This window comes from Hemitrygon akajei, chromosome 14, assembly GCF_048418815.1.
Source record: "Hemitrygon akajei chromosome 14, sHemAka1.3, whole genome shotgun sequence".
NCBI classification, from domain to species: domain Eukaryota; kingdom Metazoa; phylum Chordata; class Chondrichthyes; order Myliobatiformes; family Dasyatidae; genus Hemitrygon; species Hemitrygon akajei.
In genome coordinates, this window is record NC_133137.1 from 58984782 (window position 1) to 59004685 (window position 19904).

The following is a 19904-nucleotide window of genomic DNA, read 5'->3' on the forward strand; positions in this document are numbered from 1 at the left end:
GCCAGAGGCTTTTTCCCAGGGCTCAAATGGCTAACACGTGGGGGCATAGTTTAAAGGTGCTTGGAAGTAGGTACAAGGTGGATGTCAGAGGTAAGTTTTTTACATAGAGAGTGGTGGGTGTATGGAATGTCAGCGAAGGTGGTGGAGGCGGATACAGTAGGGTCTCTTAAGAGACTCTTTGATAGGTACATGGAACTTAAAAAATAGAGGGCTATGCGATAAGGAAATGCTAGGCAGTTTCTAGAGTAGGTTACATGGTTGGCCCAACATTGTGGGCTGAAGGGCTTGTAATGTGCTGTAGATTTCTATGTTTCTATATGTTGCTCACTTTACCATATTCCCTTATTAAGTTTGTTCCAATTAGTTATGAATTTATTTTCAGTGTAGTTTGGAAAGTAGATTCTCTGGGTTTCCTTCTCTTGTGTTATGGTGCAATGTGAAATCATGGGAAAAGTAATACAGTGGGAGATACAAAGTGGTCTACTGTTATGCTCATTCTTCTATTAGTGTCCCAAAAGCACGCTTCAAGAATCAGCAGTTCTTTGATGTATACTTCTAACCTATGAGCCATAATCCTGAATTTCATCTGCTTGTTATTCTCTTCCTTAGTCAATCCTTATTACTTTAACATTATGAAGTAACATGCATTTTTTAAAATGCCCCTGTTATACTTCCCCTTTAAACATTAATGGCCCTAAACTGAAAGACCTTCTCCATTATCAAAGTTGGTCTGAATATATAGTAAGTGTTGGTGAAAGGTTTAGGTAGAAAGAACAGAAATAATCAGTATTCAGTTCCCATGATACCGTTTGAGGAGATGATAAAAGCAAATGCATGAAAGAGAAGCTGCAGAGAATGAGGCATTGTAACAGTACTGAACCTTATGAATAGTACCATCAACTATTTCCACTTCTGACGTAGATACTCGTGAAGGTGTTGTTTCCTGCTGTCTGCTGGTCTGGTCTTCACTCTCCCCTGTAATGTTGCTTCATTCATAGCTTCTGCTGCTGTTGCGCTGGTCTGTGTTTCTTTGCCTGCTTCCTTCCTTTCTCTTCTATGTGATTCAGCCACTTATATCTTGATCATTTGGTCTGCTGTATCTGACTTCAGTCACTGTGAATCAGCTATGCAAGGCTCCTTTTCCTACTGCTCTGCTGATTTGGATTTAGAACATAGAACGCAGCACAGCAGAGTGCAGAAACCGACCCTTCAGCCCCTTATCACTGTGTCAAAGCCAATACCAATCCCATCTTCTCTATCGTGTTCACATGCCAGCATAAATAACTCCTAAATGTTCCTATTGTATCTGCTTACATCTACTCTCCTGGCAGCATGTTCCAGGCTTCTACCACTCTCCGTGCAAACAGTTTGCCTCACAATTCTTTAAACTTCCCCCGTCCCATCTTAACCTATGCCCTCTAGTATCTGACTTTTCTATCCTGGGGAAAAGACTACCCACCCTACCTATGCCTCTCACAGTTTTATATACTATTACTGGTTTGCCCCTCAGAATCAGAAGCCCCAGAGAAATGCTCTGATGGTTTGAGTTTCAGTTGCTGCTCTTCTGGGTTCCACCACATTTACCCTTGAAGTTGTACGTGGATTCTCTTCTGCACAATTCACACTGAATAACAGTGGCTGGCCAGATACAGCAGACCAGGTGAGAAAAACATAAGTGGCTGAATCCCATAGAAAAAAAAGGAAAGCAATCGAGACTAGCACAACAGCACCAGAGGAAGATTACAAAATCAGAATCAGGGTTATTTTCACTGGCACGTGTCATGAAATTTGTTCACTTAGCAGCAGCAGTTCAATGCAATACATAATATAGAAGAAGTAATAATAATAAATAAATTACACTGTACGGATATTGAATAGATTAAGTGTTGGTGCGTGGCCAAGTGGCTAAGGCATTCGTCTAGTGATCTGAAGGTTGCTAGTTTGAGCCTTGGCTGAGGCAGTGTGTTGTGTCCTTGATCAAGGCACTTAACCAGACATTGCTCTGCGACAACACAGGTGCCAAGCTGTATGGGTCCTAATGCCCTTCCCTTGGACAACATCAGTAGCGTGGAGAGGGGAGACTTGCAGCTCGGGCAACTGCCGGTCTTCAATAAAAAAAACCTTGCCCAGGCTTGCGCCCTGGAAACTTTCCAAGACGCAGATCCATGGTCTATCGAGACTAATGGAGGCCTACATACAGGTTAAGCTGACACAGCTGAGAAACAGTGACCGAAGCAACAGTGAAGGGATTAGTTAAACCCAGATCAACAGAGAGCAGAAGGGAAAGGAAACTTTAGAGATGGATTCCAAGAAATGGCCAGACTAATGGTGATGAGAGCCTTAGAGACAGAAACCCAGAACAGGGTAGAGTAGGTGTTCTCTCTGATATTGGATGCAACGAGATTTGGAGTAAAATGCTCAGTAAGGCCATGTTCAAGATGGCAGAGAGTGCAAGATATCTGAAGACAAAATGGGGCTACGGAGACAGAGCAATAAAGGGGAAGATAAGGATAGCTATTTTGAACTGTATCATTGAGGAATGGATGCCAGTGGTGTTTATTGAAGGATAAACTTTAGATGAGGGAGATCTAAACCAGAATTCAGGAGAGGGTGTAGTGAGCATTTTGGTGGCTGAACTTGCATGTGAAAAGCTGCAGGTTGCTTAATCATGAAGGTAACCTCCCTTGATGATGGTGGATTTCAAACACCAGATGGACAAGGCTTGACTGACAAGAACATTGAAATGTCCATTCACTGCAAACACAAAGCATTGACTGTTTATTCCTCTCCATAGATTCTGCCAGTTTGTTTAGCTCCTCCTGCATTTTGTGCATGTTGCAACATTTAAGGAAAGTTTGGATAGGTACCTGGATAAAAGGTGGATGCAGAGCTATAGTCCATGAAACCAGGTGTGAGTAGATTGGATTAGGCAGAAAATAGGTTGGTACAGACTAAATGGGCTGAATGGCTTGTTTCTGTGTTATAGTTAGAGAAGGAGTTGGATGTATATCAACTCTGTTAAGGTTTGCTGGCCATTATTTCCCTCAAGGCAAAACCTAACATCATGAATGGTTGTGATGCTTCACTCCCAGATAAGCTCAATGCCCTTTATGCAGTCTTTAAAAGGGAGAAGAAAACTACACCTGTGAGAACTCCTGGCATCTGGTGATCCTGTGATATCTGTCTCAGAGGCAAACATCACATCTTTCAGGAAGATGAAATCTCATAAGCTGTCAGGCCATGATGGTGTACCTGGAAGGGCTCTGAAAACCAATGCCAAGCAACTGATAGGAGTTCAAGGACATCTTTGCTCTCTCACTGCTGCAGTCAAAGATTCCCACCTGCTTTCAAAAAGTGACAATCATACCAGTGCCCAAAGAAGAGCAGAGTGAGTTGCCTCAATGACTAGCGTTCAATAACTATGACTGTGATTAAGTGTTTTGAGAGGTTGGTCATGGCCAGAATCAACTCCTACCTAAGCAAGCACCTGGACCCACTACAACTGGACTATCACCACAATCGGTCTACAGTGGATGCAGTCTCGCTGGCTGGACAATAGTAATGCCTACGTCAGGCTGCTGTTTGTTGATTACAGCTCAGTGTTCAATACCATCGTACCTTCAGTACTAATCAACAAGCTCCAAAACCTGGGCTTCTGTAACTCCCTCTGGAATTGGATACTCACTTCCTCATTGGGTGACCACGGTCAGTGCAAATTGAAAAGAACATTTCCTCCTCACTGACAATCAACACTGGTGCACACCCAAGGATACAGCTCCGTCATGGGCTCTTAGCCTCCCCAACGTCGAGGGCATCATCAAAAGGCGATGCCTCACAAAGGCAGTTTCCATCTTTAAGGATCCATATCATCCAGGACGTACCCTCTTCTAACTGCTACCATCAAGAAGGAGATACAGGAGCCTGAAGACACAGGAGCCTAGTTCTGTTCTATTCCCTCTACACGCACAACCATGTGGTTGGGCACAGCTGAAATGCCATCTATAAATTAGTCAATGACACAACCATTGTTGGCAGAATTTCAGATGATGACGAGGGGGCATACAGGAGTGAAATAGATCAGCTGGTTGAGTGGTGTCACAATGACATCCTTGCTTTCAATATCAGTAAGTCTTAGGAATTGATTGTGGACTTCAGAAAAGGAAAGTCAAGGGAAGTCACATCAGTCCTTATCCAGGGATCAGTTGTGGAAAGGGTGAGCAGTTTCACGTTCCTGAGTGTCAACACCTCTGAAGTTCTAGACTGGGCCAAACATTTTGATGCAATTACAGAGAAGGCACAACTGCAGCTATATTTCATTAGGAGTTTGAGGAGACTAAGCAAAGGATGCCACCATAGCCTCTATCAAATTTCTACAGTTGTAATGTGGAGAGCATTCTAACTAAGGTGATGCCTCAAATCAGCAGCATCCATCATTCAGGTCCTCCATCACCCAGGATATTCTCCCTTCTCAATGCTACCATCAGGGAGAAGGGTCAGGAAGCTGAAAGCACACTCTCAACTTTTTAGGAAAGGCTTCTTCTTCCCCTCCACTTCTTCCTCCAGCATTTTGTATGTGTTCCTCTGGATTTCAAGCATCTGATGAATTTCTTGTATTTATGTACAAAGTACCGTTGCTATGTAAACTAACCAAAGCATTTAACAGTACTGTACTTAATAACTTAGGGTATATTGAAGTAGATACCCCAATGAAGGTGGTGCACCTTCAAAATCAGCAAGCAAGACACTTGATGAAATTGTTACAATTTTACAAAATCACTTGAGCTGTAGACCACTGACGATAGCTGAAAGATTTTGACTTTACAAATAGGACCTGTCAAAAGATGAAACCATTTCTAAATACATTGCAGAACTGCACAAACTTTCCCAGTACTGTGACTTTAGAGTTGGACCTTCTGATGCATTAAGGGACAGGCTTGTATGTGGCATGCATAGTCAAAGTACTGAAAAGAGGCTACTATCCAAAAGATACCTAACCTTAGAATGGACATTGACCATCGTAATATCATTGGAGACTGCAGCAAAGGATGCAGCAGAACTACAGAAATGGATAGAATGTGAAATGCACAAAATGGCCCTAAATGGTGCAAAAAGACAAAGATGTTCTTGATGTGGCAAATCCTCCCATGATGCAAATGACTGTTGGTTTACAGATAAAGTCTGCAGGAAGTGTCACAGACAAGGTCACATAGAGAGAGTGTGCAAAGCAGACAAAAAGCACAACTGAGTGAAAAGTCTCAAATACAAAACTAAGCAAATACATAAAGTTACTGAGTGTAAAATTGAATCAGACAACATAGAGTCTGACAAAGTTGAACTGTCATGCCTAGAATTGCATTGTATAACTGAAGCAGATCACAAATTCATTTGGATCACAATAGGTATGTCTGGTGTAAAACTGAAAATGGAGATGGATACAGGGTCAGCTTTGTCCATAACTCCAGAGGCTGACTACAACAGACTGTTTTCTAAGCTACCATTAAAGAAGACCTCAGTGATGCTAAAGACTTATATAGGTGAAAAAGTGTCTACCAAAGGCAAACTGAAGGTAAATGTTTCATATGGAGGCCCAACACAATAGTTAGTATTGAAAAGTGGAAGGCCAGCACTTTTTGGAATTGAATAGTTGAGGAAAATCAAAGCTCTCAATAGGCAACTGCAGATCAATGGAATTAGAAGGGGATTGATAAACTCAAAGGCATGAAGGCCAGAATTGAACTGGATGGAACATCAGCATCAAGATTCCATAAAGTGCATTCAGGCTACGTCCACACTACGCCGGATAAATCTGTAGCCAAAGCTTTTTCTCTTCGTTTTGACCCTCTGTCCACACTAAAACAGCATTTTCGTCCTCCGAAAATGGAGAATTTCAGAAACGCTCTCCAGACTGTGTAATTTTGAAAATGCTAGATTGGCTGGAGCAGTATGGACGGGGTAACTGGAGAAATCTAAAATTGCTGTGATGACTTGCCGGAACAGATGGTGACGGCAGCGCGCCATTTCATTGTTTTCTTGAGCGCAACCTAACAATTTCACATCAGACGGCAGCGAGACTGAAGCCAGAAGAGTTAGAAATGTGCTCACCAAATACTTTGACCCATAACTTACTGATAAAATAAGTATACTCACTTTTCCCTGTTTTCTGTCCTTGTTTGTATGAAGATGGTTTACCTATTTATGCAAGTACTTCTCTGACAATATATGTGCAACATTGTATGGAAATACAAGATAATACTGATGCAGACATGTTTTATACATTTAACAAGGGGCTTTATTAATCCAACAGAGTTCATCAGTTTTTCAATGTTCGTCATCAGCCGGGTCATACTGTCCGTGAACTCCCTGTCGGTTGCCTCCATATGCTCCAGTATTTGTTTTTTTTAGTTTCCTTGCAAGTCCTCGCGAGAGCCAACAGCTGTCTGTCATTTAAGTTTTTCTAGTCTGTAACTGAACAAACGCGCACCAAGTCTTTCATGGCGAGATTCGACACCAAACATATTTCTTGTTTTTGGTAGATGTGTCCTGCGCATGCGCAGTAGGAGGAGATTCGCCAAAATACCCGTTTTAATGTGGACAGAGATATTTTTAAAAAAGCCTAGTGTGGACGCCTATAGTTTTTACGCAAAACCGGTGTTTTCAAAGTTATCCGGTCTAGTGTGGACGTAGCCTCAGTGCCTTGTGCACTACATCCTAAAGTAGATGCTGAACTGCAGAACTTAAAGGTGTCTGAAATTCTCTCCAAGGCTGTGTGGAGTGATTGGGTAATGACCACCGTCCCAATGATCAAGAAAGGGAAGGCTGGAACTGTCTGCATAGATGGGGATTTCAAAGTGAACGTTAACCCAGTGCTGCGTATTGTGCAGTATCCCCTGCCACAAACAGAAAACATTTTTGCATCTTTGGCAGACAGGCAGATGTCACAAGCTTATCTGCAAATTTAGATTGAAGAGTCAAGCAGGAAGTTCTTCACAATCAAGACTCACAAGGCACTGTTCCAGTATAATCGTCTCGTCTTTGGCTTCGTATTAGCTCCTGGAATTTGGCAAAGAGCAATGGACGACGTGCTCCAAGATATCCCCAAGAACACAACGTTACCTTGACGACAGCATTGTGACTGGCAAGAATGATCATAAGCACCTCCAGAACCTTGGTAAAGTGATTACCAGGCTGAGTGAATATGGTCTGCATGTGAAGAGAAAGAAATGTAAGTTTTTCAAGAATGAAATTGCATATTGTGGACATGTCATTAGCAAGCACAAGTTATGTAAATCACAAAAGAAGATTGAAGCAGAGCTACAGGCACCCAAACCAGGAAATGTGTCTCAACTATGACCTTAGCTGAAACAAACTTGGGCTTTGTAAACACTACCATCGGTTTCTCCCAAACATTGCCAGAGTGCTGCATCCATTGAACACACTGTTACAGACAGAAACAAAGTAGGAATGGTCAGAAAGATGTGTGTGTGGAAGCAAAGAGACTAATAACATCTGATGAACTGCTCACCCATTATGACCCATCCCTGTCATTCAGACTGGTGTGTGATGCATTATGAAAGATGGATCTGAATATCTGATTGTGTTTGCTTCATGATCACCAATGAGCACAGAATACAACTATACACCAATTGACTGAGAGGCCCTCAGTCCAGTGTTGGGAATTAAGAAGTTTCACCTCTACTCCTACGGTCACAAGTTTACGTTAGTGACAGATCACCAGCCCCTCTATCTATTTTCAATCCCAGGAAGTGAATTCCGGTGATGACTGCTACCCATTTACAACACTCCTACAACATTTGTAGGAGCCCACTCTTATGACAAAGAGTTCAAGGGTACCAAACAACACAGCTACTCTGATGGCTTGTCACGTCTTCCAGTATTGGCAACTGAAGAAGGAAAGTCTTCATCCTGTGGCCAAGCAGAAGTGTCCCACACTGCATTGGTGGACCAGTTGCAGGTAATACATTCCAAAATACGAAGGGAAACCAGAAAGGACCCGACATTGTCGAACGTCTATGAAATCATGATGCAAGGATGGCTTGTTTCAGCGAGACAAGAGCAACTGTTGGTATGTCAAAGAATGCTGGTGTGTGGATTTCGTGTTGTGGCTCCCTCTAAACTGCACAGCAGAGTGTTAGAAAATCTGAATGAAGGACACCTGGGTACAGTCAAGATGAAGAGTCTCACCCAGAACTAAGTGCGGTGGCTGGGAATAGTTGGACGGATTGAAGACTTCGATAAAAGCTGTTTTGCATGCCAAAAAGTTCAAATGCACCCCCATAGGCACTGTTACACTCTCGGGAGTGGCTGTCGACACCTTGGGAAACAGTACATATTGACTTTGCTGGGCCATTCGTGGACTCATGTTTCTGATTGCTGTGGATGCTAATTCAAAGTGGCCAGAGGTTATACCAATGAAGTCAACCATCTCATCAAAGACTGTCTGTGCCCTGAGGACTATCTTCACCAGAAACTGCTTACCAGAACAGATTGTGAGTTGCAACAGAACACAATACATGTCAGAAAAATTCAGACTTTTCATGAAGACAAATGGCATCAGACATTTCAAGTCAGTTCCTCACCACCCAGCAATGAATGGGTTAGCTGAAAGGTTTATCCAAACCTTCAAGAAGTTAATTGAAGAGATGGACAATGAGAACATTCCTCTACACCACAAGGTGGACAACTTCCTTTTTGTGTATTGGATCTCTGTTCACGAGATGACATATCAAATACCTGCAATGCTGTTCATGAGCAGGAATCTGAAATCTTGCATTGACCTCCTGAAACCAGTTCTACAGAAGGAAGTGAATAAAAAACAATTCAGCCAGTTGTCAAGTGAAGCAGCAAGCAGCTTTGGATTGGACTGGAAATCCTAGCACATGATTACTGAGAAGACAAGTGGACACCTGGTATGATAGCTACAAGAACTGGACTACTGATGTACACAGTGAATATTGAAGATCAGACATGGAAATATCATGTGGACCAGATACTGGATGCTCAACTGAGGAACACATCAGAGTTGATTGCACCCAACGAGATGGACACATTGCAGTCAATGGACTTACCTCTCAGTAATGATCATGTCACTGACAGCAACGTGACACGGGAAACTGAGAACGTTCTCCTAGACAAGACGCCTACCAAACTTAGTGCCATTCCACAGATCTGGAGGTGCTATCCAGTAAGAAACAGAACACCACCCAAAAGCCTGAACCTTTAGAACTGTGAAGTTAGTTATGGACTGTAATTGTGAAAGCACATTTATTTGAAATGTGGGTTTATGAAAGGGAAATTGAATGTTTTGTACATCTACAGTTTTATGTTGCATTAATCTAAAGGGGGAGGTAGTGTAGTGTACTGATCCATTTCTTTTGGAGCAAAGACCTCCCTTCTCCTATTAGCACTACATTTTGATCTGTTGTCTGTGCTTACACTGTTGTCTATGCATGCACATTATTCTCTCTCTCTTGCTGCAATGTGAATACACCAGTTAAAACCATCTCCTATGTCCATGATCTTATTTAATTGACGTGTAGTTGTGCACAGTCACAACAGGGAGCGTTCTAACTGGTTGCCTCTGGTTTGGAGGATCACTGCACAGGATCAGAAAAAGCTGCAGAAAGTTGCAAACTCAGTCAGCTCTATCATGGGCACTAGCCTCCCCAGCATCGAGGACACCTTCAAAAGGCATTGGCTCAAAAAGTCAGCATCCATCATTAAGGATCCACATCACCCAGGACGTACCCTCTTCTAACTGCTACCATCAAGGAGGAGATACAGGAGGCTGAAGACACACACTCAATGGTTCAGGAACAGCTTCTTCCCCTCTGCCGTCAGAATTCTGAATGAACAGTGAACCCATCTGCAGTACCTCACTATTTTTTGCTTTTTTTTTGCTCTGTATTTGCGCTATTTATTTAATTTAAATTTTTAAAAATATATTTATTTTTGTAATGTATAGTTTTTTTGATATTACTATGTATTACAATATACTGTTGCTGCAAGATAACAAATTTCATGACATATACTGGTGATATTAAGCCAGATTCTGATTGTGAGAGTGCACTATGAATCTATGACTCAAAAAAACATGGGATTTTACAATCAGCCTAGAGTCTAACAAGATGTCATGGCTGTACAGTGTCTGTTTGATTTAAAATTAACATTGTGAGGGGGGATGAAAATGCCTGCGTTATATTTAGCTCTAAATGAATGACAGTATAGGGCCACTGAATCTAAAATAGTATCCCACAGGACAGATCTTTCTTCGTACTTCATTGCCTTCTGTGGAATGTTCTATATATAACACCTTTGCGGCACTGGAACTAAGACCATTTGCTTTGCATTTGGTCTGCTTTAAGAGTTCTTTTAATATTTATGCTCTCTTATGTGCTAGATCCATACTTCTCTAGATGGAACCAGGCTTCTAGAGGCAGGGATCAAGCCATAATCTATAATGCGCCATTGGAAAGAAAAATGCACATTTCACCTGGTTAGTTGCACAGTGCCTTGTTCTGCCTGATGGCTGATGTTAGCAGAGTTTCCACGCAGCTTGTTGTGGTCTGAAGATGGACACGGTATCCGGACTGGATTCATCGGGCACTGCTTGTTTTTGAAGCCTACTTCACACTGAGACAGCTAATTTGAATATTTTTTATGTTGGATGGCAGGGTCTCTGGAGCAGTTTAACAATGAGGGCAGCTGTTAAAATGGTTAAAATACTTTTAGGACTGTGCCCAGATTATTTTTGAAGGGTAGCAGTGTGAATGGGAAAAGCGAATAGGGTGCAATATCTAACTGATAGATTCCTTTTTATAGACACTGCTCCTGCAGGTCCAGGGGCAAAAGGTGGTGATTTATGAAGAGAAAAGCCTCACAAAGGGGCAGAAGGCTGGAGTTAATAATAAAGTTGGGAAAATGGTGCAAATTAATTGCAGGTTTCTTTTGAAGCTTCTGTTCAAATAGATGTACGTACTTCAGGTAGAACAACAAACAATCTGCTGGAGGAACTCAGCAGGTCAAGCAGCAGCTGTGGGAGGGGGAAGGAATTGTCCATGTTTTGGGCAAAATGCTGCAACAGCTCTGGACATGTGCCACAACATTTGTCATAAACCAGTTTTGTTTCATTGTTATTTGTGGGATTGGCTGCCATATTTCCAAACAGTGCCAACACTAACAATGTATTTATGTTTGTTCCGTATCTTAGGTTAATTTCTTATGGTACTCATGCTTAATAAAACTCTGGTGATTTTGAATGTATGAGTAAGATCAATGGTAATAGGGAACCAGGAGCACAAATTCCTCTAGGTCAGGGGACTCCTGGAGTCCACAAACCCATCAGTTAATGGTAGGGGTTCCAGGCACAAAACAGATTGGGAACCCCTCCTCTAGGTTCTCCTCCTCACCAAATACTACCCTAAATTGAATTGATTCAATTTTTCTGTCATCAGTTCCAGGTAACAGTCTTGGGGATTCTGTACCTAACAGTACCGTTGAAGAAACATCTACATTTGGGCTATCATGGTTCCAGAAGAAAGGTCCCAACCATTTTTAACAAGCTTAAAAGAAAAGCAATTGGTGCCAATCTTGCTTGCAGAGCCAATGTTAATAACAAAATGCTATAAAGAACTCTGCTTTCTCACTGATTAAGCACTTCCGTTGCAGAGTAAAAATGTGAATTGATTTTCTGGTTGCAAAGGGTTCTTGAGTTTTACTATAAAACAAATATGAGAATCTTTTACTGTATTTCACAAAGAAAAAAATACTACTCTGCATTCACATATACACATTCATAAGTGGAGATTTTCTGCATATGTTAATAGTGGGTTTAACCTTTAGGGCTTGTAAAAAAGATCTATTGAATAGTTACCAACCGTATGGGAGTGTTTGTATTGGCTCCGTAAAAACATCCGACACGATGGTTACAGGGATACTCCAGACCCAGAGAAGCTTCTCCGGAAATGCTGTGACAATACTGGTGATCAGACCAGGGTTGGACTGTAGGTCAGAACTTGGGTGTTTAGCTCTCAGCCTGCGCAATAGAAACCAAACACAACACAAGAACATGAGAGAGAAAAGAGGGAGAGAGAGAGGGCTGAATAAAAATTCACTTTGCATACAATAAATAAAATGTTTTGTTACATTTTGTGACACTCTGAAGCGTGCAAGAGAAATAAAATAGCTATGTATGTTCTCATATGTAAAATATAAGAGAAACAGGGCAGCAAGGTAGCATAGTGATTAGCGTAACACTACTACTGCGCCAACTCATTTCCGCCACTTTCTGCAAGGAGGTTATATGCTCTCCCTGTAGCAGTATGGGTTTCTCTGGGTACACATTCCAAAGACATGCAGGTTGCTAAGTTAATTGGCCACAAGGGCGGTGCAGGTTTGTGGTCCGGAAGGGCCTGTTTCTCTAAAATAAATAAACAAGAAGGGTAAAATACCGCAAATGTATTGCATGTCTTACTCTATCTGTACAGTGAAAAGATGGGATATCTTTCTTGACTATAATGGCAGAAAATACTGGGGACATTCAGCAGATGCTTGACGAGAGATCACTGACCTAAAACACGAGGCCTGTTCTCTCTCTATAGATGGCACTTGACATGCTGAGGCCCCAGTACTTTCTACGTTTACTCTAGATTTTTATCATCTGCATTTTTTTTTGCTTTTCAATTATGTTCGTAGTTACTCTTCCAAAGAACTGTAAGCCACCTGCACTTGCCTTAGGGGTAGCAGTGAAGAGTGAAGCTCCAATAGGATTTCAAGGTTTAAAAGCAGTTAAAATTATACCATTTTACTGTGAAGTTTCAAGTGCTGGCTTCTATGATTAATTCTTGCTGACTCTGCAATGATTTTCCATCAACTCACTGAAGCACCATGTGTTAAAGGTTCCTTTCCCCATCCCCTGCACAGTTAAAGAGTAATCCAAATTAGAGAAGTATTGTCTTGTATTTCAGCAGAAAACTGACTGATTATAAGACAACTCTCTGTCTACTAGAACAGGAGGAGCTGGCAAAATGGTACCTCAGTAAACTATCTGAGGGCATAGAGGGCAATAAGATATCACAGTGGTTGGCAAGTTGCAATGAAGTCTAATTGTAGGACTGATTACTTATACTAATGGTCTCTCTGTGAATTTCCATTGCTTTCTGCATTAGTTTGTATCATTGACAGGGATGTATCTGCACACTGACTTCTCTGCTAATGATATACATATTAAAATGAGGCACTTAATTAAGCATTGAAAGAGATTGGTATTTTGGTCACACACTAGGACGTGAGCAGCGACCACAGATGTAAACACTGCTGTGTTTCACCTTGCACTCTCCACCAAGGATGATGACTAGAATCTGATGTTTTGGCATTTTGCCAGTTGTTGCTAGACACAGAAAAGATTTTCTAGTTACTGGATTTAACGGAACAGGAGAATAACACACGCAGAGCTGCAAGAAAAGGGAAAGGACTGATAAGCAAGCTTTCCGGGGATCGGGTAGGATAATCTGGGAGGTGAAAATGAGCATTCAGTCAGATCAGCCATGCTTTTATTGAAGGGTAGCACCACTCCCAACTTTGATATTCTTATGGAATTATTTCAATGCAAAATCATGAGGTCTGTAGCATATGGGATTACCCAGTGTGTTTCTTGACTCTACCTGAAATGGCCAAGAATGTCTTTAAAATACGCTCAGTAGCCACTTAATTAGGTACCACTCGTGTACCTGCTTGGTATGCAAAGATCTAATCAGCCACTCGTGTGGCAGCAACTCAATGCAGAAAAGCAGACCGACGTTTTCATGAGGTTCAATTGTTGTTCAGACTAAACATTAGAATGGTGAAGAGATGTGATGTATGTGACTTTGACATGGAATAATTGTGGGTGTCAGGTGGGGTGGTTTGAGTACATCAGAAACTGCTGATTTCCTGTAATTTCATGTAAACAGTCTCCAGAGTTTACAGATAATGATGCTAAAAAAATCCAGTGAGCAACAGGTCTCTGGGGGAAAACACCTTGTTAATGAGAGAGGTCAAAGTCAGACTGTTTCAAGCTGAAAGGAAAACAACAGTAGCTCAGATAACCACGCTGCTACAACAGTGGTGTGCGGAAGAGCATTTTTAAACGTACAGCCTTTAAGTAATGGTCTACGGCAGGAGAAGACCATGAACATACACTGAATGACCACTTTATTAGGCGCAGGAGACACCTAATAAAGTGGCCACTGACTGTACATTATAATAGATGTAAATGAAGATGTGGATCATTTGCATCAGTGGAAAGGAGGGGGCACTTGACTGGACCTCATCCAAACAAATAAGAACAATGTAAAGTGTCTTTCCTAATGTCAGGAACTCCAATTACTTACCAAACACTCAAAAAAGTCGAGCTGTCGACATCCTAAGGTGGGAAACCTGGCTGTTGATTTACATAGAGTGAGATCCTACAACCATAATTCATTACTGACCTGATCATTTACATTAGTGGTGCTGAAGTTTGTGCATCAGCCTCTGGAGGGAGACGTGAACTACAACAAGCTCATGAGTGCTACCAAATGAGCAATGACCAAGAGCTGTGTGTAATAAGAACTATTTTTCTTATTATCTGCTTTGCAGCAAGGTTCTGTTCCATGTTGGTGCAATGTGAATAGAAAATACTTTTGGTTCTTTTAAACTGCATGAATGTGCTCTTCTCATTACTACTATCAGAGAGGACTCAGACTCAATGATCGTCCTTTCTGCTATCAGATGCCTGTCTGATCCATGAACACTACCTTTTCTTCTGCACTACTTATTTAACGTGTAATCTATAATGTTTTCATATCTTTGCTCTGCAACGCTGCAGCAAAGCAACACCATTGACATTGTATTAGATAGTGATATCAAACCTGGTTCTGGTACGGTTATCGGCTGTTTGGGGAGAAGTGTGGCTTTGACTGCAGTCACAGGCATTGAACGCCATTTCCAAAATTAAATACCTTTGAACTTTTTGTAAATGAATGTTGAAAGTGGAGATTGTGGAGCAAGTGCTGAACATTGCACTTTTAATCTGTGTGGGCAAGCCTGAACTTATACCACAATTTACTATGCTGGCCCCACCAGAGTCCAATGAGAAACATGCAGCTGTTGACCTAGGAATTGTGACACAACATTTTTTTCCCCTTCAGTCCTACATCTTTGAAAGCTTGATTGCTTTTTTCAGAAGTACAATTGATATAATTTAGAACACTCAGTTCTGGGATCTCAACCCTTTATTTTTAATCAAGTTTCTCTGTTGCACCACTGACATAATTTCCATAATGTTTGGGGCGGCATGGTAGTGTAGCAATTAGCATAATGGTATTACAGTGCATTAATTCCTGCCTCTGTCTGTACGGAGTTTGAACATTCTCCATATGACCGCCGCGTGTGCTTCCTCCGGGCGCTCCAGATACACCTCACCTTCCAAAGACGAATTGGTTAGTAGGTTAATTGGTGATATGGGTTCAACTGGGTGGCATGGCACGTTGGACCAGAAGGGCTTGTAACCAAGCTGTTGCTCTAAATAAAATTAAAATTCTGTTGCCCCATTTTAGGATGGAAGCAGAAGCTTTAAACGTACAAAGGACACCTTCCTGCATTTAGCAGCTAGGACGTCAGAGAATCGGCCAGCATGCTGGTGTAGTTTTTTTGCACAATGCTATTACAGTGCAAGCAGCTGAGGTTCAATCCCGTTTGTTGTCTGTGCAAAGTTTGTATGTTCTCCCTGTGAGCTTGTGGCTTTCCTCTGGGTGCTCTGGTTTCTTCCCACATTCCAAAGGCATCTGGGTTAGTAGGTTAATTGGTCACATGGGTGTAAATGGGTTTATTGGGCCAGAAGGGCCTGTTATGATGCTGTATCTCTAAATAAAGAAAATAATAAAAGTAAGTGGAATGACTGGTGAGCCGACTGTTGCTGCAGTGGGCAATAGCCAAACCTGACTTGAAGTGGAGGATCCCAGAAACACACTCAGGACAGGACCATGGGGTTAGCTAAGACAGATCGCAGCCAAAACAGAAAGTAGAAGCAAAACAAAAATAGGAACTAGACACTGAAAGCCAGAAGAAACCATAACAGCCACTCTAGAATGCAACAGTAAACTTCAACTGAAGTGAAGAATTCACTGAAATTTCTTCCCCAGGAAGCAGAGCGCTGGAGGGAAGACATAAATTGTAGAGAAACATATCTAATGACAAATTCAATGGCTTGGTCTCACAACAGCACCTTGCAAATAGATGTCAAGAAAGCAGAGTCTTTCAAGGAAGAATGAATAATGAGCATCATTTACAGAAGGACTGGAAATACAGCAACAAAGCAAAATAGTTGCAAGAGATTCCAGGATAAACATGAAGTAAGACTAGAAATGCTGAAGCAGCTTGAAGTGCAAGAAGAAATATACAAACGAGGTCAGGCAGAGAGAGCAGAGGACCATTAAAAAGACTAAATTAAATTTAAAGATTTCTTGATTGATGGCGATTGGCTGCAGGAGTTGTGATTAGGATAGATTTTACGAACTGGTGCTCTTGGGCACTCTTAATATATGCAACTGTCAGCTAAAGCTTTATGCTAGGGGCACTCATTTATAAAATTACCCAGCGCACACACCTGCACTGAGAGGAATGTTCAAACATCCAGTTGTCTTGCCTATTAATCCAATGACATTTTTAAAGTAAAATTATTTAATTGCTTGTGTGCTAAATGTGAAATTCCTGTGGAACCATTAGCAAATGGAGCTGTACTGCAAAATGTATTCTTAAATAAAGACTGATTTTAAAGGTAAAAATGCATAGTCAATGGAAATGGAAAAAAACTGAGACACCTGTGACATGGAACGAGTAGATAGCTCACACTGGAAGACCCTTCTTTTAGTCTTTCTATTCGTTAATCAAGTTCTTAAGAAACAAGGACAGATCAGAATTTATTGGCATTAAGCATTGGGTATTCTAGACTTACTGCTTTAAGAAGTCATGGAAGATGGCAAACTCCTCATTGCTCCCCTCAGGTTTATGTATTAAATATACCTGGCGGTACCCCAAAGGCAGCAGCTCACCTTTCGAGTCAAAGGAAGTGGAAAACTGCAAACAAAAACAGCACACAAATTGAAATACATGACAAGGTACAAAATACAGAAGAGCAACACCTTAAAGTCCTTTAAGAGGCTTTTAGATAGGTACATGGAGCTTAGTAAAGTAGAGGGCTATAGGTAAGCCTAGTAATTTCTGAGTTAGGGACATGTTCAGCACAACTTTGTGGGCCGAAGGGCCTGTATTGTGCTCTAGGTTTTCTACTTTCTATGTTTAAACCTCACAATGGTTGGGAAGGAAGTGAAGAACAGACTAGGCTTCAGACCTCAATGCTCAAACAACTGGTTAGGACTTCCTTGATCAGATGTTCTTGATTAATAAGAGTGGCAAAGTCAGGTCAAGTCAAGTCAAGTCAGGTCACTTTTATTGTCATTTCAACCATAAATGCTGGTACAGTGCATAGTAAAAATGAGACAACATTTTTCAGGACCATGGTGTTACATGACACAGTACAAAAACTAGACTGAACTACATAGAGAAAAAAAAACAACAACACAGAGAAAACTACACTAGACTACAGACCTATACAGGACTGCATAAAGTGTACAAAAACAATGCAGGTGTTACAAAAAATAATAAACAGGACAGTAGGCCAAGGTGTCAGTCCAGGCTTCGGGTATTGAGGAGTCTGATAGCTTGGGGGAAGAAACTGTTACATAGTCTGATTGGGAGAGCCGGAACGCTTCGGTGCCTTTTCCCAGATGGCAGGAGGGAGAAGAGATTGTATGAGGGGTGCGTGGAGACCTTCATAATGCTGTTTCCTTTGCGGATGCAGCGTGTAGTGTAGATGTCCGTGATGGCGGGAAGAGAGACCCCGATGATCTTCTCAACTGCAGGGTCTTGCGATCCGAGTTGGTGCAATTTCCGAACCAGGCAGTGATGCAGCTGCTCAGGATGCTCTCAATACAACCCCTGTAGAATGTGATGAGGATGGGGGGTGGGAGATGGACTTTCCTCAGCCTTCGCAGAAAGTAGAGACACTGCTGGGCTTTCTTTGTTATGGAGCTGGTGTTGAGGGACCAGGTGAGATTCTCCATCAGGTGAACACCAAGAAACTTGGTGCTCTTTACGATCTCTACCGAGGAGCCGTCGATGTTCAGTGGGGAGTGGTCACTCCGTGCCCTCCTGAAGTCAACAACCATCTCTTTTGTTTTGTTCACATTAAGAGACAGGTTGTTGGCTCTGCACCAGTCCGTTAGCCGCTGCACCTCTTCTCTGTAAGCTGACTCGTCATTCTTGCTGATGAGACCCACCACGGTCGTGTCATCGGCTAACTTGATGATGTGGTTCGAGCTGTGTGATGCAGCACAGTCGTGGGTCAGTAGAGTGAACAGCAGTGGACTGAGCACGCAACCCTGGGGGGCCCCCGTGCTCAGTGTGATGGTGTTGGAGATGCTGCACCCGATCCGGACTGACTGAGGTCTCCCAATCAGGAAGTCTAGGATCCAGTTGCAGAGGGAGGTGTTCAGGCCCAGTAGGCTCAGCTTTCCAATCAGTTTCTGAGGGATGATTGTGTTGAATGCTGAACTGAAGTCTATGAACAGCATCCGAACGTATGTGTCTTTTTTGTCCAGGTGGGTTAGGGCCAGGTGGAGGGTGGTGGCAATGGCATCATCTGTTGAGAGGTTGGGACGGTACGCAAACTGCAGGGGGTCCAGTGAGGGGGGCAGCAGGGTCTTGATATGCCTCATGACAAGCCTCTTGAAACACTTCATGATGATGGATGTGAGTGCAAGTCATTTAGGCAGGACACTGAAGACTTCTTCGGCACGGGAAATAGTAGTGCCGAAGTAGAGACTGTAGTGGACTCTGTTACCCTCCCACTGACTGTACGGGGACTCTGTTACCCTCCCACTCTCCGTACGGGGACTCTGTTACCCTCCCACTGTCAGTACAGGGACTGTGTTACCCTCCCATTGACCGTACGGGGTCTCTGTTACCCACCCACTGTCCGGGAAAGTTAACAAGGAGAAAGGAGGGGATGAGAGGGATAATAAATTAGCCATAATTGAATAGTGGAACAGATTCAATGGACTGACTGGCCCAATTCTGCTCCTATGTCTTATGGTCTTATGTACTAACCAGAATATTATTGAACAGTATGTATACGACCTGAAAGAATATGTTCACCATGGATTAGAGATGCAAGTAAACTCAATTTCTTTCTGGATTATTAACATAAGAAGAGTGTTACATCTTGGCTTCAGTCCAGATGAACCAAAACATTGACTGTCCTTTTCCCTTCATAGATGCTGCCTGACACACTGAGTTCTTCAAGCATTTTGTGTGTTGATTCAATTTGCCCAGTTACTTCTAATTCAGAGCAGTTTTATGCCGGACTTGATGAAATGATTGGCTTTAATAACTAGTTAATTTAATAATTGCTAAACCTCACCATCTTAAAGACTATTTTTGCTTTTTGAACACAGCTTCTCTATTGGTTCATTACACACTTTGGGGAGAAGTTAATCCAAAGCGGAAAGCCTCACTGGCTGATTTTGCCCACAATTCTGCCTCATTCATCAAATTCCTGCCAGAATAGCATCAGTTCTTTATAATTTAAGCTCTTGTATGCTGAAGTGCTGGCAAGAGAGATAATGAAGATTTTGGATGGGATATGTGTTTCCATGGTAACACACAGTGCCTCAAGCCTAAAATCCTGACTATCAATCTTGTTCTTGTATGTTTTCTCCCTCTCTGAACTTCAGATTCTAATGACTTTTGCTTTCAAGCCATATGTATTAGTGTCCCTCCTGATTTTGTTATGCTATTGATATTAATTT

General features: G+C 42.0%; 1 protein-coding gene across 5 annotated transcripts in view; it reads right to left on the reverse strand.

Moving 5' to 3' along the window:
- The window catches only part of LOC140738611 (phosphatidylinositol 3-kinase C2 domain-containing subunit gamma-like), a 261872-nt gene that overhangs the window by 223598 nt on the left and 18370 nt on the right, over positions 1 to 19904 (reverse strand). For all 5 annotated transcript variants that reach the window (XM_073066155.1, XM_073066156.1, XM_073066158.1 and 2 more), the window contains 2 exons: positions 16991 to 17112; positions 11895 to 12052 (listed from right to left, as the gene is read on the reverse strand). In XM_073066155.1, coding sequence (XP_072922256.1) covers positions 11895 to 12052; positions 16991 to 17112 — 280 coding nt within the window. The remainder of the gene's footprint in view (positions 1 to 11894; positions 12053 to 16990; positions 17113 to 19904) is intronic.